Below are 19,604 nucleotides of genomic sequence, written 5' to 3'. Positions count from 1 at the left end.
GAGAGAGAGAGAGAGAGAGAGAGAGAGAGAGAGAGAGAGAGAGAGAGAGAGAGAGAGAGAGAGAGAGAGAGAGAGAGAGAGAGAGAGAGAGAGAGATAGATAGATAGATAGATAGATAGATAGATAGATAGATAGATAGATAGATAGATAGATAGATAGATAGATAGATAGATAGATAGATAGATAGATAGATAGATAGATAGATAGATAGATAGATAGATAGATAGATAGATAGATAGATAGATAGATAGATAGATAGATAGATAGATAGATAGATAGATAGATAGATAGATAGATAGATAGATAGATAGATAGATACATTTGATGTTAAGCATGCAATTTCATTGAATGTTTGCTATCTTATGATGTTTTTTTTTTTACAAGAAATTGCAATATATAGTATCGTCACACATTTATCGTGATACGGTCGTATCGCCAGATTCTTGCCAATACACAGCTAACAGGTTTGGTTCATTGGTTTCATTACAGAAATAGAATTAACTCAGGCACTCGTGTGATATTTCTCCGTTAAAACTATTTTTTTGCGTTTTTCACCATTTTGATTGTACATGTTTTAATAAGTGTGAAGCGTTAACTTACTGCGCTTAATACGGTATCAGATCATATGTTGCTCTTGGCATTACCTCAACACTTTGTTCTGACAATTAAGCCTGACAACATTGATGTTCATGCCGTTCTTCATCTCCCCTTAGTGTTTTCCATCCAGGTAAGAGTGACTGCAGCAGGTCCTCCCAGACAGGTCCCTCAGGTCTGAATCTTTAATCACTCTTAAGATCTGAGACATGAAAGACTCCTGCTCATCTTCTTCAGAATGCCCTCTGAGGTGCCAAGTTTGGTTTCAAATAGTTGGAGAAGAGGTTTGAGGAGGAAAGAAAAAACAATAGCTTGTGCTCAGAAACACTTCAAAAGAATTTGATTAGCAAGACTTTTACAAAGGTCTTAATTCACTCTTTCTCTCCCGAATTGTACTTTTAAAGACGCAGAAAATACACGGGTGTAGTCAAGAGTAAGATTTTCTGAAGCTACATCATAGTTTACACATACCTATAGATATACATTATTGATTGATGTAACCTAATCACCACTATGCTTTTGTAGCCATTTTGAATTATTCACATTATGATTATTTATAATTTTACCTTAAAATAGACTATTATTTTATTAATTCAACTGTTAAATGAATGATACATTTGTTGTACAAATATACTCAAATATAAACTTACAAGGTCAACATTCAGTCATTTGCAATGACAAATATCTTATAGATATTTAACTGTAGACAAGTTGGTAAATCAAGGTCAAAGCAAAGTCAAATGAGATAAATTTAACATGTCCATTCCTTTAAACTGTATTATAAATCTACACATTTCATATTTATGTATTTTCAATTCATAACATAAATATCTAAAATGTTATGCTGGACTCAAATAAACATTTACAACTTTTACTTAAATAAAAATATAAAAGTTAAATAAATAACTTAATATGTATTTTATCAATGATGCTGCGACATTAACAGCTTTTTAGATCAGTAAATTAAGATGATTTTCCCAATTTATTCAGCAAGTGTTGAATTATGTTAACAATTCGTTTCTAAATAAACGTGTGGCCGCTGAAGACGTGCAGGGAACAAGAAATGAAAAAATAAATCTGTACTCTGCTGCACTCCTGTGGCGAGAATGAGCGCTGCATGTAAATTAAAAAACGCACTACAACACCAAAGTGTATCACGCCGCCAGAAATTAGTTCTCGGTCGCATGCGTTTGTTCAAAAGCGTTTTTCACGCGTAAATAAGTTTAACTACTTCATTCTATGCGATTCAAAGTGAAGAATAATATAAAACAATTTTGTGATTGTGTTTTTCCAACGGTACGTGCGCATTGATCTGAATTGTGAAAAGGCGTATAAATACAGATGGCGCGATTTTGGCTTAGACTTAACGGAACACACCTGTGCTAAACTGCATGTGAACCTAGAAAAGTGAGTGTATTTAATATTATTTTGCCTTTTGTCAACGTTTGTAGTGATTAAATATGTTTGTAAGACTGACTTGATTGTAGTCTCCGATAAAATGCATGTTTAGTAATATATAATTGCGTTTTCACCGACTCTTGTATATAAGTTATGTCCGTTGTGTGTTTAAAATGTTGGGGACTCAGTGTGCTGTTGGGTTTTCAACGTGAATACAACGACTAAAGAGTGTAAATGTAGTTTTTCTTCTTTCTGTTTGTAGTTAACACTAGCTAGCATGACTGGTCGAGCACGTGCACGATCAAGAGGCCGCGCGCGTGGCCAGGAGGCGGCGCCCCCTGGGGTAAGTTCAGAGAAGGACAGCGTTCATGGAGAATGTCTACATTTGTGGATTTATTAAAAACACTCGCCACAAATCTGACATTTTCCAAGTTTTCATGTTGGAGTTAAATGATGAAGTCCCTGATCATGATGATGCTCCGTTTTAAAGACTGTGACTTTATGAAGTTCTTTCATGCAACGAGAACAGAGCCCATTGATACGTAATAATGGGCTTTGCTCCTTTCTGTATACACATCTCTCGGAGGTAGAGAGTCTGATTGAGGCTACACTCATAGACATGTATACATAGACGCTGGATAGACTGGGGCTGTGTCTCAAATCGCATACTAGCGTACTCAAAGTTAGTATTTTTAGTGCGTAAGTGCGTCTCAATTCTTAGTATGCGAAATTTAGTGCGCCATGCACACTAAATTGGCGTTCTAAAATGCCCAGAAAACTGAGTTTGGTTCGATGGACACTATCTACCCTAAACGGCTGCCATCTTAGTGACTTTGTAAACGGAAGTTACGTCATATATATTCATATACTTACAGGTGTATTTTCAGCAGCAGTAGGAGGATAAACACGTCTTCAGTCCTGAAACCAGCTTAAATATCTCACGAATAATTTGATTCTCATATTTTTTCTTTATTTCTTGATCCAAACTTGCAAAACGTGCTGCCAGCAGGTGTCTGTGATAGAGTTCCTACAGCTGGTTGAAACCATTGTTAAATAGAAGTAGAAGAAGAAGCTGACGGGTCATTTCCGGTTAGTTCGTAGCGGCAGTGTTTGATTTGAGACATACTATCTGTTGAGAATTTGTATTTGTTTCATCTATCAAATTCATTATATTCAAAATTTGTATTTATACATTTTATAGAAAAATATTCCTTCTAATGTCTATCTGGTCTGAGGTTTGAAAAAAGCTTGACAAATAAGCGATTTATGATCACTTTTATAGTGTAAACACAGGATTTCTCTATAGATGTAATGCACTGTAACAAGATGGACACCCTGTAGACACACCGCTCTCGTTGGCAGCGGCAGTCAATGCGGTGTCTGTATATATGTCTATGGCTGCACTGGGGAGTACAAAAGTAAAGTTCATATTGGCGATATGATTTGGATCAGCGACATGGTTTGTATTATATTGTGTTATGTGAGGTGCACAGCTCTTTGCTACCAAACAATTCTTCTGCCCTCCCCCTCCTAAATGTAATGTCATCGTGGCTTCCTTCTGTTGTGGGTGTTTTTTTAATTTTTTTAAATTGAAATTGCAGCCTCTGCAACTAAAAATACTTTCCATTAAATCGATATGTTGACTTGAATTGATATGTTGATTTAAAACGAAAAATCTGTCAACAATAATGAATATGAATTTCTATCCACATAGCCGTCAATACCTCCTTCGCAAGCTGAGGCAGAGCTTGTGGGAAGAGGGAGGCAGAAGGGAGCTCCAGGACCTATCACTGAAGAAGGCAAGTGAAGTGGTTTTAAACCCACTTTTCCTTTGAAGACCCATATGGGAAATGTATATTCTGAATACAGGATACTAATTTCAGCTACGGTCTAGAGTATGGTGTTAAGTAGCAGGCAATCGACATAGTAAAAACATTCGGGAAAAAATATTTAAATGTTTTCGTTGGTTAAAAAGTCATATTTTAGTCTGTAAAGCAAATTAAAATGTCTCTTCAATTGTACAAGACTTGCTAGTTCACTTGCATCGCGTTAGTCTAATGGTGTCTTTTGTACACATTAGCTGTTCAGCAGATCTCGGTTGGATTTCGGCAGGTGACACTTGGAGAGAGAGGTGGGCGAAGAAGGGACTATAATGATGCTGGAATCAACACGCGCCAGACTATGCAACATGTCAAAGAATCCAAGAAAGGTCCTGTCATTTGTTTATTTTCCAAAAAGCACTAGTAACTAATTTGAGTCTTTTATCAATTGGCTCTTCAGGAGCTTCTGGATCACAGATTGCATTGTCCGCCAATTTTTTCCGGATCTTGTCACGACCCGAGTGGGTCCTTTACCAGTACCATGTAGACTTTGATCCCCCTGTTGAGGATCGTCGTCGCAGATTTCACCTTCTCTTCCAGCAAGAAGAAACATTGGGGCCAGCCCGGAGCTTTGATGGAGCGATCCTTTTTCTTCCAGTTGTCCTTCCAGATAAGGTTAATGACAAATGCTGATAAATTTTTTTCCAAAGGTACTTTTCTGCCTTTGACTATGGTCTAAATGCTTGTAATTGCTAAGCAAACCAAGCTGCAGAGTGAGACCAGGACTGGAGAAAAGGTTGAGGTCACCATAACCTTGACAAACGAGCTCCCACCTACTTCGCCTGTCTGTATTCAGTTTTACAACATCATATTCAGAAGGTCAGTGATGCTACTGCAATCTTTCTCTTATTACATTTTTCAAAATTTATGGTATGTTTATGTATCGATCAAAGATTTTTAGAAACCAGTACAAATTCTGATCCCTTAACTTCGATATCGGTTCCTGAATTATAATTTTTACGACGCAAATTTCATAAGGTCAATTCTAAAACAAAAAATTCCACAACCCATTGTAAAGTCAATCAGTACATTTCCAATCCAGCCTTGCAGAAAAAATGCATTTCTAGTGCAAAACATGGACTAACAATCTTGTATTTATTACACTTAAGTTATTCTTTAGAACAATGTCTTTTTTCTTGGGACTCAAGCCTGCTTGTGGTGTCCCAAGTAGTAGAAAAATGGACCTGGGGGATGCTTTCACACAGATGGCTGGTTGCTAAATCTCATGGTGTCTCACTGTTCCCCTCAAATCAGGCATATGTAAGCAGAAGATGGGAATAACAGTATGTTTATTTAAGTTGTTTAACTAACTTACTGAAGAAAACCCATAAGATAAAGCAACACAAGCGTCACCTTGATCCTTTTTACAAACCTGTTTAACTTGATCACAAAATGTACGTGTGAAGTTTCCTCTACAGTATTTACAGTCGTATGTTTAGATCTAGACATAGTGCTTTAGTTAGTTCTCCCAGACGAAGTTGAGTTATTAGGAAAGACTTAAAATCGGGCTTCTTGAGAACGTTCACATGACTTCAATCCCAAGAGAAGGACCGGTGCCTTCTGCTCTTAATGCAGTCAAACACCCAGATTTATGCACTTAAATTGCCTCAGTGTGTGTTCAGGTGCGTCAACAAATTACTTGAGTCGCCATTCTTGGCAATAATGGCCTTTTTTGCATACTTTTCATCCCGCGCGGTGGCATTTATCCTGGCTCGGAATCGCAACATTGAAACACTAAAACATTAAGTTGATCTATATATCTTCTACTTTCTGGAAAGTGATCCACACGAAACACCTCATTTTATCAGTAGCCAAAAATTCACATGGATGTATTTTATGCATTTGTAGGAATGTCTGTCTTGTATAACCTTGTATAACTACAAATGCCTGCGGTGCATAACTAGTTTTTGGAATACAAGTATTATGCATGAAGCAAATTTGGAACTTAATTTCACCTTTAAGTTAAAAGTGAAATGCTATTATCTGTATTTTAAATAAGCTTATTTTTTTCAGAATTTTGAGGATTCTTGAGATGCAGCAGATTGGAAGAAATTACTACAACCCAAAGGATGCAAATAGCATTCCAAAGCACAGGTGATTTTTAATTTTCTTTTTTTTTTTTCCCCCCCAAATATTTGACTTGAAATTTCTCCATCCGGTGCAGTGTTTCAAATCGGACATTTTGAAAATGAGCTGGTTGGAATTTTTTAGCATTCTCCTATAGCGCTTATTGAAAACACATTTTTGGCACACTGAAACGATACCGTCTCTGTTCAGTGTGCCTTTGGAACGTAGGTGGATATATACTGTGTCTTGATCAATATTTAACTTGTAAATGAAACATTTTTTTTTTTCATCTAGCTGTTGTGCACTATCGAGTTTATACATTATTATTGCATCGCTAAATGAAAATGAATTTTTGTATGACCTTTGGGAACCCTAAACTAAAATAGTTTCTTGTCTAAGGCTGACTATCTGGCCGGGATACACCACAACCATCCTGGAGTATGAGACATCCATCATGCTGTGCACAGATGTTAGCCATAAGGTGCTACGTAGTGAGACAGTCTTGGACTTCATGTATAGTCTGAGGGAAAGATGCGGGAATGCAAACTTCACTGATGTTTGCGCAAAGGAACTGATTGGAGTTGTCGTCCTGACCAAGTGAGTGTTGATACATTTCAAAATAGTTTGCCAATATTATTTACAACTCTGACAAATATATTCATCATTAGGTACAACAACAAAACCTACAGGGTTGATGATATTGCTTGGGATCAAACTCCAAAAAACACATTCAAAAAAGGAGAAGCGGACATGTCATTTATGCACTACTATAAGTCTGTAAGTTAAAACTAAATCTATTGTTATATTTCCCTCTATTTGACTCGATGTTTGTTTTGATAGCGCTATGATGTGGACATCATGGATCAAAACCAGGTTCTGCTAGTAAGCCATGTAAAGAGGGCCCCTGCTGGTGCTCCTCCTCCTGGTCCAGCTCTGCTCATACCTGAGCTGTGCTACCTCACAGGTATTTTGGAACGTGGTATAGGCATGTGACGTTGAATAATCCATTTATAATGATGTACAGGCTTGACTGACAAGATGCGAGCAGATTTCAATGTCATGAAGGACTTGGGTCAGCACACCAGACTTGGCCCAGAGCAGAGAATGGGGCGTCTTAATGGCTTTGTCAATTCAATTCAAAGGTGATGGCAAACTCTTTTTTTCGAGATTTGGAACCAGAGTATATGATTTCTAATAAAACTGAATCTTGCAGCAATCCTGAGGCACAGGCAGAACTGGACAAATGGGGTCTTCGGTTTGATAAGGAACTCCTTCAAATGAAAGGGAGAGTTCTGCCTGGAGAAAAGATCATCCAGGGATCAAGAATGGTATGGAGTGTTTCTGCTGGTCCTGGATAATGTTATGTCAAATTGTGCAGTTGTTAAAACTAACTGATCCAACAGTACGAGTTCAACCCTTGGACTGCTGATTGGTCCAGAGAAATGCGAGGAGTTCCTGTGATCTGCTGCCCACCGCTAAACAACTGGCTGATGTTTTACTCAAAGCGCAGTTTCAATGAAGCTCAGGCCCTTCTGCAGACACTCAACAAAGTTTCTGGTCCAGTTGGGATTCGTCTACAAAGGGCAACAATGCAAGAACCACATAGTACACACACCTCTTACTGTGAATGTGTTTTAATTAAACAAATTAGCTTTTTATTTTTTTAACAGGATTGAATATGATGATCACCAAGAGATGCTTCTCAAAGCTCTGCAGCAAAATGTTGGTCCACAAACTCAAATGGTAAATTATGATTAATATGCATCTATAATCTTCTGTATTTTTCAGACTTGCATCTTGTTCTGGTTTCATTGGACAATTGAATCGTTTATTTAACTTTTTCAGGTGGTGGTGGTTCTCAGCAGCATCAGGAAGGACAAGTATGATTGTGTGAAGAAGTACCTGTGCCTTGACTGTCCCACTCCCAGCCAGTGTGTGGTGGCTCGCACGCTCTCCAAACCTCAAGCTCTCATGACTGTTGCCACCAAGATTGTCCTGCAGATGGCGTGCAAGATGGGAGGAGAGTTGTGGAGCGTAGAGATTCCTGTGAGTCAACTAAAAAATGATTTAACCTGCAGCAAGTCGTTTTAAGCGTGTGCTGGAAACTACACAATTATTTTGGAAAGAAGTAAATGGGCATGTTTTAGTCGCCACAACTGAATAACTTTAACTATGGTTCATAATGGCTGCTTGATTTTTAATCCACTCTTTACTGCAGCTGAAGCAGCTGATGATTGTTGGCATCGATTGCTACCACGACACCTCGTCCCAAAAACGTTCAATTGGTGCTCTGGTGGCAAGTCTGAACCCTTCTATGAGCAGGTTTTGATGTCTAATGTCAATTCTTGTCGAGTGATTATGTTGACTAATGGTCGATTTGTGTTCCCATCCAGATGGTACTCAAAGTGTGTGCTGCAGCACAGAGGTCAGGAGATCATGGATGGGTTGAAGATGCCATTTAAGGGTCAGTAAAGGTCTTAGTAACGTGTTCATTATTTTTCATTTTAAACTGCAATGTCAAACGTGAACATTGTTTTTGCTTAGAACTGATCAAGTGCATTGTGATGTACTTTGGCCATGAAACATCTAATGTTTTTACTTGGAAATGGCTAAATTAGTTAAAATTTGCATCATTAACAAACATGTAAATAAGAGTAACACTATTGGTATGTAGATGGAATCAGTACTGATTGAGCAATACTGAAACAATGTAGTCATTCTTTAAATGTTGCTGTGGTCAGCTGCTCTGAAAGACTACCTGAAGTTCAACAACTGCCTTCCTTCACGGATCATCATCTATCGTGATGGAGTCGGCGACGGTCAGTTGCACAGTGTCGTCAACTATGAAGTCGCTCAGATTTTGGAATCCATCAAGTCCATGGGAGAGGACTACATGTTAGTCGAGCTATTGTTATTTATTGCATGTTGGTCGCCTTTGACATTTCGATACATATTCAGGCCCAAGCTGAGTGTCGTGGTGGTGAAAAAAAGGATCAACACAAGATTGTTCGCCCACATCAATGGAAACCTGTCCAATCCACCACCAGGAACAATCGTGGACTCTGACGTCACCCGCCCAGAGTGGTACGTTTTCTTTTTGGTTGTGACAAAGAAAGTTCCACATGCATTCTTTGTTAAGTTTGTTTTTTGTTCTCTAGGTATGACTTCTTTATAATCAGCCAGGCAGTCCGCCAGGGCACAGTGTCTCCGACACACTACAACGTGGTGTACGACACAAGTGGGCTCAGACCCGACCACATGCAGAGACTCACCTACAAGCTCTGCCACATGTACTACAACTGGCAGGTATGTTTGCTGACTCAGCACGGGTGATGTGCACACATAACTTGCCACTTGTGGACAGGGAATCATCGCCGTGCCTGCTCCCTGCCAGTACGCCCACAAGCTGGCCTTTCTTGTGGGTCAGAGCCTTCACCGGGAGCACAACCCCAACCTGGACAGCCTGCTTTTTTACTTGTAGGTGGATACAAGTATCACATTCACATCACACATGGCTAAGTTATACTGTTGTTAATAATGGCCTGGAATTGTTTTAATTTGGTCAACTAATGCTTGTAGGTAGATACAAGTGTCAAAGTTTGTTGTTGGCAGATGAGCCACATTTTGTTGTAGCAAAGTTTAGTGAATTAAATCATTTTATGTTCATTTTTTTTTGACAAAACGTCTACAGTCACTTGTGTTTTGTTCAATAAAACAAAAGAAACGTGTTAAAAAATATTCAAATTTATTTCGATATAGTTTTAAGAAAATATTGCACATGCACACCCACACAGTAATAGTTTCATCACTATAGGCTGATAAATCTTGATCATAGAGCACACACAGTTGCTGAATCCAAAACTTCTTCAAGACACCATGAGAAGAAAGCTTGCACTGTCGATTGTAAATGTACAAAAAGGCTTTTTCTTTTTTCAAAATCAAGTAGAAACATTTAAAAACAACTTTTTTTTTTCACACATGGAAAAAGTAGAAAAAGTTACTCAAATGAAAAGAAACTAGAGTGTGAAGAACGTACACCAGGGTGTCACAGGTTGTCTGGCCGAGCAATGACTCAAGCAGAATGTGTTGGTGTACATTCTCTTCAGTTTGGCAGTTTAAGAGGAAAATGGGACTTTGAGAACAGAAGTTGGAAAAGCTGTGATGAGAAAGAGGACAGTTTTACTCACGACATCTGCAGCGTCGATTATACATTTGCCTTCACTTCATGGTACATTCACTCTACATTGAAGGTGTAGATAGTTCATATAGGTTGAATACAGTACTTGACATCGACACTGAACACACGGCTCCATCAAGATCGGGGTATGAGATTAGGACTGCAGAGGTAGTCTTGTGTCGTCACATACTGCAAAATAAATCGAGTGATTCACCTGCTCTTTAGTTCTCTGACTTTAGTGACAGATGTTGAAATACTTGGTTCTCCCTTCTTTTAACTTCTAGTATATACTTCACACTGGACACAAGACTTGGAAATAAAACCCTGCACATCACACACTTGGCTTTGTTTAGTTGGACAGATGACAGAACTGACTGAGCTTTGTGCTAATATAAGGCAAGTTGCATTGTTCAGTTCAGATCTTGGATGGTTTCAGTATGTGCTCATTTCATGACTGCCTGCTGGGGTTTATGGGAGAATGAGGCGTCGGCATTAATCGAACTTGACCTTTTGAATTTATTCCCTTTCTGAATGGGGTGCTCAATTGTAATGAATTGATCTAAAGATGATTAATCTACCTAAAAGTAAAGCTTTTCCAGGTGCTTGGTCGTTTTAAGCAGCAGCTTTATTGCTGTGCATGTTTTTTTATTTTATTCCCATTTCATGTGATGACATTCAGATGAAACTTAACTATTTTTAGAACCTCATGACCTCTCCAATCTGTTGCTTCACATTTGGGTCGAATCACTTTCACGTAAAACGGATTGAAGCCAAAGATGTAAAGTTAAAGTATTCCCAGTCGATGCCGTGGATTTTTTTTCCCCTCACATTCCCAGTTGTGTCAACAGTCTTTCCCCCTTGGAGAGGAGTGCCTCTGTGTTTCAAGGACAAGTCCAGTGGCGCCCTGAAGGGGACGTCGGCCCACAGTGGGAGGAGCCACCAGAGGAGTGTGGACCCACTGGGAGAGTTGCTGCTCTTCTGGGTCGAGGCGATTTATCCAGTAGAACCTAATGGGAGACCCGTAAGGGACAGTTGAAGGTGTTAACAAGTCAAAGTAGTGTCCCCCAATGCTGTCCTCGCTGGGTCCCCAAAGTCTACTTGTCCCTCATCCACGATGCACTTAGTTCTGAGCTGTCTACCAAGCTGCCACAGAACTGCTGAGCTACGGCGCCAGAACTGAAGCGGGAGTCAAAAACATGTGCATGATGACATCTGGCACAAGGACTATGAGAGGCAGAGGGGAGATCTTCACATATCACCAAATACGTTTCAGTTCTGGGACAGGTGGGGCATATTTATGTCACATTTACGTCGATGTTCAATACAAGTGTTGTAGCAGAAACTACTAGTCACCAGATCCATCGCTGTAATCATGAGCTAAAAGGCTTCAGCAAGATGCACTTTGGAAAGATGGTGGTTTTTAGAAACGATATGCAAAATCCAAACGTGTATAGGAGTGTTTGTGGGTTATAAGCTGAAGATGGGTGTTATTGTAATATGTGTGTGTGTGTGTGTGTATATATATATACATATATATATATATATATATATATATATGCTAGCAGTGATTTTAATTATTCAGGGAATGTTCATAATTGGACAAGAGGAATCGGATCATATAGTATTCCAGGTATTGGTCATTTGTTAACTAGTTTGTTGAAAGTGTGTTCTGGAATGCAATAACTTGATGAATTATTTTGATCCATTTATTTTTTAAATGAGTGTATAATGAGCTGCTTGGAGGAGTTCTGTTTTTCTTATTCATATGGCTGTTGAAATACTTTAGGAAAAGCTTTCTGTTGGTGGAAAAAATAAATTACTCATCTTAGCAAGACTTTGAAAGGCCACTAGATGGCACTCTGCATTATATTTGTCTGACTTACAAATGTGTTGCAACAGCATCATTTTTATACTGGCAGTGCCATCTAGTGGCCTTTCAAACTCCATGACACTGAATCAACCCACGACTAATAAAGCCATATTAAATGAGATTGTTTGACTTATCTTTTTTAATGATTCAGTTCAAGGTAATCGATCTAGCAAATGAAGATTGTGCGTGTTACCTTGACTTCTGTAATGGCACATTAGAGACGGCAGCGTAAAAAAACTGACTATAATAAAAGTGGCCTGGACTAGACAAGGACCGTTCTGGTAATATTCTTGATTGATTTTATATCTAGCTGTATTACAAACTCCGTTTTGATTTGTATTCTCATATTTACGTGTAAATTGATGCAATTGTAAGCACCTACTTATTTACACTTACATTGTATGTAACATTCTACATATTGTCAAATTCTGGTGACGTTCAAATTTAGGGAAATCAGTGCAAAAATAAAGGCCTTTTAGCGTAGCATGAGTTACAGTTGGAGACTCGTTTGAGGAGACGGACATTGTCAGGTACAACACTCAGAGAAACAACTGAAGATACCATACATCTTGTCTAATGCATTGGCAAGTGTCTGAGACTTTGGGGGTGAAACAAGGGTTTCGTCAGGAGAGAAGAGCAGGTTAGTGGTGCGTACCAGAAGCTAAGGGGACCCATGTCATCTGCATTAGACGAGGGGTTGGTAATCTTGGTATCCTCAGTTGCTCACTTACGTGACGGAAACAGAGCCGTTAAGGTGTGAAATGAACACTCTTCTTCTGTTTTGCCAAGCGGGTGAGAAAAAGAAAATAAACAAACATGGTGATGGCATTTCAGTAGTTTGTACACAGTCACAATGGCAAAGATGACGCCTAGGAATATTTCAACATTATTATTTCATTGAACAGAAAAATAGCATCACATCTTACATTTCTTTTTACGAAACCTCTGGGATGGCAACAGAGTCTAAAGGTACTTTACAAGAAAAGCAAAATAGAAAACAAGGCATTGGGAGTAGATACAAAAATGTGGCTAACACTAGACTGATGGGGTTTTTTTTCGGGTTTTTTTGAAGAAAATCCCTTCATGCATCTGGACGATTGAACATGCGGAGCTACATCGTTCATCTTTTCGGTACATCAAAACTATTTGAAATGACACACAGAATAGATTCCTAAATCATCTGCTGCATATGCATGTGCAAAAAAACATCTGCTTCTCCAAACATGACAGGAAAAAAGTCTAGCCCCTTCCCCTCCACCATTAGCTCTCATTGAGAATGATAAATACAATTTATTCATTTGTTACTGTACAGTTGAGCCCCTCCCCTCGCCGCCACCCCCCACCCTTCACAGCAGTTGACATGAAAAATAAAAGTTCTGTCAAGTATTAGAGTTAAAGTTTTATTCTCTTTTCATAAATCTGAAACATGTAAATATTTACAGTGGAAGATCCCATTGCACCAATGAGACGCACACACACAGGCACGAATACGAGAGAAGGAAGAGAGAGGGAGGGAGGGAGGGAGCTGAGGATGGAGGACAGAGTGCTAGTACTGCAAAGGAGCATGTACCCTTTTGGTCTTTATCCGAGTGTCCTGGGAGTATCGAGATGGTGAGTCAGTGAGATAAACCTCCACGTCGTCAGGCACTTCTTCGAGAAAGTTGGATGGAACGAGTCCTTTGTGACCGTTTAGTTCACCCTGAGGAGAACAAGAGGCGTCGTACATAGAGGTGTTAGAAAAAGTAATCACTTGAATATCGCAGTATTTCTTTTCACAATATCAGTATTCAAGAGCACTCTATTGATTAAATACAGTTTTTTGTTTTGTTGGATTAAACTTTTGGCCGTTATTCGTTCTCTGCCGCTTAAGGACCAATAAAATCCTGCAAGAGCCCGCTGATGACTGAGGTCGAGAGGATACAGTCGGCCCACCAGCTTTTAAAGCTGACGTTTGGGAATATTTTGTTTTTAAAACGCATAAAAATTATTACGACAAAAGTCATGCAGTTTGTGAATTCTGCAACGTCTAAGTCAAGTACTCAGAAAATACTGCAAATATATCTTTGTTCCTACAGTATCGTAATATATTGTATCCTTGTCCCGGGACAGAGTCTTGCAAATACACTTATAGTTATACTTATCAAATTAAATCAGTAGGGCAACAACATTAAGTGTGATCAGCGGTTGCATTCCTATTTAGGAACGGTTTGAATGATTTGTCACACATTAAATAATACTTGAATAATTTTGATTTTTTTTTGTTTGCCTATTGTGGTGTTCAAGTAAGTTCTGTGATGGAAAATAAATAAAATAAACCACAAAAAAGAATCCCAATACTTTGGGAATACTTGACTTGGCAAAGGTCTGTACACGCTGAATGTATCTGTAGTATAATAGTAATAATTATTGGAATTTTTATTGATAAAAGAACAAACAAAAACGTTACTTCTATTTAAAAACGAATTGAACATGACAAATTATTGTCAGTCCAACTCTAGATTCAAATCTCTTGTGAAGTCATTAACCACGTGAAATCTAAAGTTTGCAAACCTTTTCTGAGCCAATGAGAACGCACCATTATCCAAACGGTGTATTTTAACTGTTACGCTTGTCAAGTTATTTTACGAGCAGATGGACAGCAGAGGGAATCGTAGAGGACGTTGAAAATGTCCATCTTTGAACAGAGGACTAAAAAAGTGCTGTTTTTATCTAGTGGGAACGTCATATCAGGGCAGACTACTATGGAGTAAAATGACTGCCACCTCCAAGCGTTCTAGCTGTCATACACGCGCTCAACTTCACTGCTGCTCGCTCAACATTTGTCTGCTCACAACACCAGTCTCACGCGCTGCTGCTTGAAAACTTTTAAACATGATTTCAACGTCGTCACCATGGGAGTGAACGGAGTTGTTAGAACGCTTAATAAAGTTTGACTGTTTTGTTGACATTCCCTTTAGCACAGCTTTATCTAGTGGATGTATAACGCAACCCCAGTCAAACGTTTTGACTGCCTCCTATTTAAGAAAACACTTCTAAAAAAGGCCATTCATTGAAGGTGCGCCTTATAATCCGGTTCGCCTAATAGTGCGGGAAATACGGTAGTTCATTTAAACTGCAGTTGATATGGTTTCTCTCCATTTTTTTGTTTGTTTCTTCCACTTTAGCAACGATGTATCGTAACACAATAAGTGTGCAAGATGACTACACTATATAAAGCTGTCTTCTCTGCCCTGGACTGGCCTATACAAGTCTCTGTTTAAGTCCTTGTTTGAAGTGATTTTCTCAATTAGGGTTTTCAATTATTAGTATCCGTAGCATATTTAACATTCATCATTAATTCTAGGAATGTCTACAAATGGAATAAGGAGACAATCTGAACTTACGTAATAGAAGCCATCTTCGTCTATTTCCCCAAAAACCATGACGACATCTCCCGCGCAGAAAGTCAACTCGGCCTGTCAAGACGAAGTGAGATATTGGGGATCAATTGGGAATTGCTCCTCGCCACAGCGCTCCAGTCCAAACACCAGCCATGACATCAAATCTACTGGGGAGTGATGAGTGTGAAATGTTGTGCTTCCTTCTCCAAATCAATGTGATGCATCTCACACTCACACACGCACACACAGATGTGTCCTCTCAGTCTCAACAGACAGTGGCTGCTGAAAATGCATCAACTGTAGGGAGTTTGGAGACAGGATTTGCAACACACTTAGCAACATCTCCAGAACCAAACACATGTGGAGGACGGGTCGACGGACTGTAGAGTGGGGGGGGGGGGGGGGGATCTGCTGGATCAGGCCGTGTGGGAGGGGGGGCTGTATTGCTGACCACAGGTACAGAGGTGGACAATAGCTCAGCTCCTCCCTGACACACAGGGTTAGGGAACACACACACACACACACACACACACACACTAGTGTTTGACGCTGGTGTATCCTGCTCACCTCCTCATTCAGCCTGCTGCCCTCATACTGTGTTGGTGCGATAGAAAGGTGAGAGTAAGTGCAGCACTACAACGGTTTTTCTTGATCACAATATCCACGTGTGCCTCACCTGGTACCACCTCTAACCCTTTTTTGTTTCATTGACACACACACACTCACACACATTAATATGTTGATGAACACATTTTTTATCGTACTTTTGCTCTTGACTTTTTTAGCATTTTATTGGATAACTTGCAAAGCGTGTTAAAACTTAATTTCTGTGTAGATTCTCATTCATCCAGTTAATGGTTATCCAGAGGGTTCCAAAGAGAGGCATTCATGAGGTGCTAACTAGTGTAAATTGAGCTGTGCTTGTTCTTTATTTGCCCTGATACCCACTCTTAAAATTCAATTTATTTAGCAACATATTTGAACTAAGATATAATGTTAAGTTCACATCTGAAACAAATGTTTTTTTTAATTTAAAATGACAATTACAGATTTTTTTTTTATTCGCAAAAAATATGATTTTTATTTATTTAAATCATGCTTGCATCAATAAATTATGTTGTTTTTTTTTTTTATTTGAGTTGATTGTTCAGTTAGTCTTACATTACATTTAAAATGGTATTAATGGAATAAAATTAACTTACCTTATGTTGTAGGAACCGTGGAGCAAGAATAGGTTATTTAGAAAATTTAAAGATTATAAGACGTTGAACAAATTAACTTAGTAGAGTTTTGTTTACTAGTGATCTACTTAAGTTAGTAGTGAGAAAAGAAAAGCCACAATTTGGAAATAATATTTTTATTTATTTATATTTATGTATAATTAATTTACATTTTTGTTTAATTGTCCATTCATTATTTCCTAACATTTAATACTTTGTGTATATGAATCATAATACTAATGATAATAATAAAGCATATTGCATCCCATTCACCGCCCCTGTTTATACTAAGAGTTTGCTTTGTATTATTTCTTTTTTGTGAAAATATAAACAGAAGTTAAACACATTAACACAGACGTTATAGATAATTTTATGAAGATGTTAGTTATAATTATACATTTTTTACAAAGATGTAATTAACAGTAATGAAACGTAAAAGTATACAATATTTTTGACGTTATTGATACTGTTTCTTACCTCATTTCAAAATCTCAGAATCTCTATTACTACCTTATATAAGGGGTTTAAAAACAAATAAATAAAATGAATAACTGACTAAAGAGGTCAATTTAAGTTCAAATAAAAGTGATGTATTTCCACTGGCTCCTCTAGCTGGTGCGTACAACGCTGTATTGAAGACTGAGTGCAACAGAGTGAGGTACCTCTACATCAACGTTTGGGGAACTCTCTCTGGGGTCGTAATCATAAAGAGCCACCATTCTCCGCGTTGACATCGGGTGCGGACGTCCACTCCTCCTGTTTCTCTCTTTAAAGACGCAGAAAAGAGTTTATTGCCTCGGTGGGACGTGGACGTCTGTCAGCAGCAGATAACGCTGAGAATCACGAACCTCTTTTCGACTTCCTGGACCTGCGGTTTATGGGGCGGCCATCTTTGAAACGGTCACAGTTGACTTCGGTGGAAAGTAGAACGACATGATAAGTTAGTGAACAGCTCGGCGTAGATAGAAGAAGAAAAGTAAATGAAAGTGATGATGAGAAACTTCACCTAATTTTTCCACTGGAGTGTTGAGCGGTAGGAAGCCCTGTTGGAGGAGTTGGCCCATCATCTTGTTGTCCTCCGTTTGGATTTCAGAAACCATGTTGCACGGTATCAGACCCACTCGGTCCCGGATCTCTGCTCTGTAGAAGCCGTCCGTGTCTTTATAGCCGAACACCTGATGACGTACGAATCAGAGAAAAAAACTTTAAAATAAACTTATTTTTTCTCAAACGCATTACATGAAAAAACAATATTTATCCTGAGTCGACGAGTGGATTTGAGTTAAAATTAACGAAAGTTATGTTTATCAAGCTAAACAGATCCTTTCAAACCTTTTTAAAAAGAGGGATAAAATCATGATTTATGAAAAAAAAACTATATAGCTTTATAAAACAAACATAATGGGAATAATTGTAACATTTTAATGTAAAAAAAAATAGTAAGAACTTGGATGAATACATGAGAGGCTAATTCTATATTTGATATTTGGACCTTACAGACGAGCAGTTCAGATATATTTGGATGTTTTTCTAGTGTCTTTTTGGACGAAGATGAAGACGAAGACAACTGAGCTCCAGTCGTTACATTAAAATGAACAAACCGTTTCGTCTATATCTCTAAAAAGGAACATATTACTCTGAAAATAATCCCAACTCTTACTCAACATGAGGGTGAGTAGAAAATGAGTGAAGTCAATTTTTGGATGAACTATCACTATAATTAACTTTCAAATTTTCTTAGCGAGCTCCATGTTTGGCTAACACTCTTGAGCATCATTGTTGTACTGGTTGAAGGTTCAGATCCCGCACCTTGATAACCTGCCCCTCCTTGAAAGGCAGCTCTTCGTCAGCAGCGTCCGGGTTCGGAGACATGGACAATGGGTCGTAGTCGAAGAGGGCCACGAACACCCGGGTCATCTCCTCGGCCTCCGAGTCCTCGTAGTAGTCCTGCGAGCGCCGCGCTCGCCCGTGTCGCCGTGCACCGTAGCCGTCTGAAAGACAGAGGAGGCCTCTGCTGCTACTACCAGCCTTGTACAGCCACGTTGGCTGTAGAGGCAATGAAAGCAGAAAATGTGGTGCTGTTAAAGCCAGCAGGGGGCGAGGGGTGTTGTGATGAATGTGTGAAAAAAGAGCCATCAGTGCAACAAGTTTGTTGTGTTTGTAATGTTGGCTGATCTTTTTTTTTCGCCCAGCAGGGGTTCTTTGTTCACACATCTTGACTTGGTGTGTGTGACGGTCGGTCACTCAACGTCACAAAACAATGTGCTGTTTCGGGTAAAAGGGGGGACAGTCAATGTGCACGTCGAGGGGGGGTGGGGGGGGAACACACTCATTCATTGCTGTTTCACTGCCTTCTCTCACAGAGGTTGACTCAAGAACATGCTGTCCGCTGTGATGTCATGCTGGGAACAACCACCTGAAGCCAGAGCAGCAGGGAGGGGGGGGGGGGAGGGTGGGCACAGATGCCCTTGTGGTACTTGCAGATGTAAGTGACAGTGAGGGAGTGAGAGGATGATATCCATGCTCCCATTTAACAATGACTCGATGGCGGAGTAATCGTTCCGAACCAAAGCTCAGGTACAGTCCGGTGGAATGTTACGTTGTGTTTGATTCCGATGGTAGCCGAGTTATGTCTCTCTCTTTAGTAAAGGGCCATGCAAAATAAAGATAAAAACAGGTCCCGGAGGGGGGGTGAGACAGAAACAGAACAGGGTGGGTTTTGGGGGTGAGTTGTGGGACATAGACAGGTACAGTGGTAGGTTAAGGGATTGCAGTTAGGGAAAGACAAGAAGGGACAAGGAGGTGGGGGTCGGGGTCATTCTCCAGCAAAGAAAAAAAGTGGCCCGTTTGTGTTTAAGCTAAAGAAAAGCAGCGTTTTATCCAGCACCCGCATTTTTTTTTTTTTTTAACAATCAGTAGATGATCCGGGAAATCTGTGTGATCCATGAACACAACAAGTTTTCATGGCAACCAGATTCAGCCAAAAAAAAGAAGAATGTAACACGATCTGGGAAACCA

The 19,604-nt window shown here is 39.3% G+C and overlaps 2 protein-coding genes across 8 annotated transcripts in view; one reads left to right on the top strand and one right to left on the bottom strand.

Moving 5' to 3' along the window:
• The first annotated feature begins 1,943 nt into the window (after positions 1-1,943).
• Positions 1,944-9,675, top strand: piwil1 (piwi-like RNA-mediated gene silencing 1). Its single transcript, XM_087795922.1, has 21 exons — positions 1,944-2,001; positions 2,255-2,335; positions 3,707-3,791; positions 4,073-4,201; positions 4,273-4,487; positions 4,570-4,691; positions 5,886-5,966; positions 6,339-6,536; positions 6,608-6,716; positions 6,780-6,903; positions 6,964-7,081; positions 7,153-7,267; positions 7,343-7,530; positions 7,610-7,682; positions 7,785-7,985; positions 8,158-8,261; positions 8,333-8,403; positions 8,681-8,834; positions 8,898-9,023; positions 9,098-9,245; positions 9,304-9,675. Exons 2-21 carry the CDS (start codon positions 2,270-2,272, stop codon positions 9,418-9,420), a joined length of 2,544 nt encoding a protein of 847 aa, XP_087652048.1. The 5' UTR covers positions 1,944-2,001; positions 2,255-2,269; the 3' UTR covers positions 9,421-9,675.
• rimbp2b (RIMS binding protein 2b) overlaps positions 9,668-19,604 on the bottom strand; it is an 88,579-nt gene continuing 78,642 nt past the window's right edge. For 2 of the 7 annotated variants that reach the window (XM_087795864.1, XM_087795872.1), the window contains 8 exons: positions 18,396-18,577; positions 17,593-17,761; positions 17,435-17,497; positions 17,249-17,352; positions 15,934-15,960; positions 15,370-15,441; positions 13,557-13,685; positions 11,136-12,762 (listed from right to left, as the gene is read on the bottom strand). In XM_087795864.1, coding sequence (XP_087651990.1) covers positions 12,736-12,762; positions 13,557-13,685; positions 15,370-15,441; positions 15,934-15,960; positions 17,249-17,352; positions 17,435-17,497; positions 17,593-17,761; positions 18,396-18,577 — 773 coding nt within the window. In that variant the 3' untranslated portion in view covers positions 11,136-12,735. The other 5 variants (XM_087795833.1, XM_087795879.1, XM_087795840.1 and 2 more) reach the window with 5 other exon arrangements.

The sequence above is a fragment of the Callionymus lyra genome, chromosome 1, assembly GCF_982586985.1.
Source record: "Callionymus lyra chromosome 1, fCalLyr1.hap1.1, whole genome shotgun sequence".
NCBI lineage: Eukaryota > Metazoa > Chordata > Actinopteri > Syngnathiformes > Callionymidae > Callionymus > Callionymus lyra.
The sequence above is the reverse complement of the archived record's forward strand: the minus strand, read 5'-3'. Positions and strand labels throughout refer to the sequence as shown.

What these genes read in the sequence shown, in the direction of transcription:
- piwil1 (XM_087795922.1), top strand. Translation starts at nt 2,270, where the DNA reads ATGACTGGTCGAGCACGTGCACGATCAAGAGGCCGCGCGCGTGGCCAG. An exon ending in CAGTTGTCCTTCCAGATAAG is followed by an intron (nt 4,488 to 4,569) that starts GTTAATGACAAA and finishes GTAATTGCTAAG; the next exon opens with CAAACCAAGCTGCAGAGTGA. An exon ending in TGTGGAGCGTAGAGATTCCT is followed by an intron (nt 7,986 to 8,157) that starts GTGAGTCAACTA and finishes TCTTTACTGCAG; the next exon opens with CTGAAGCAGCTGATGATTGT.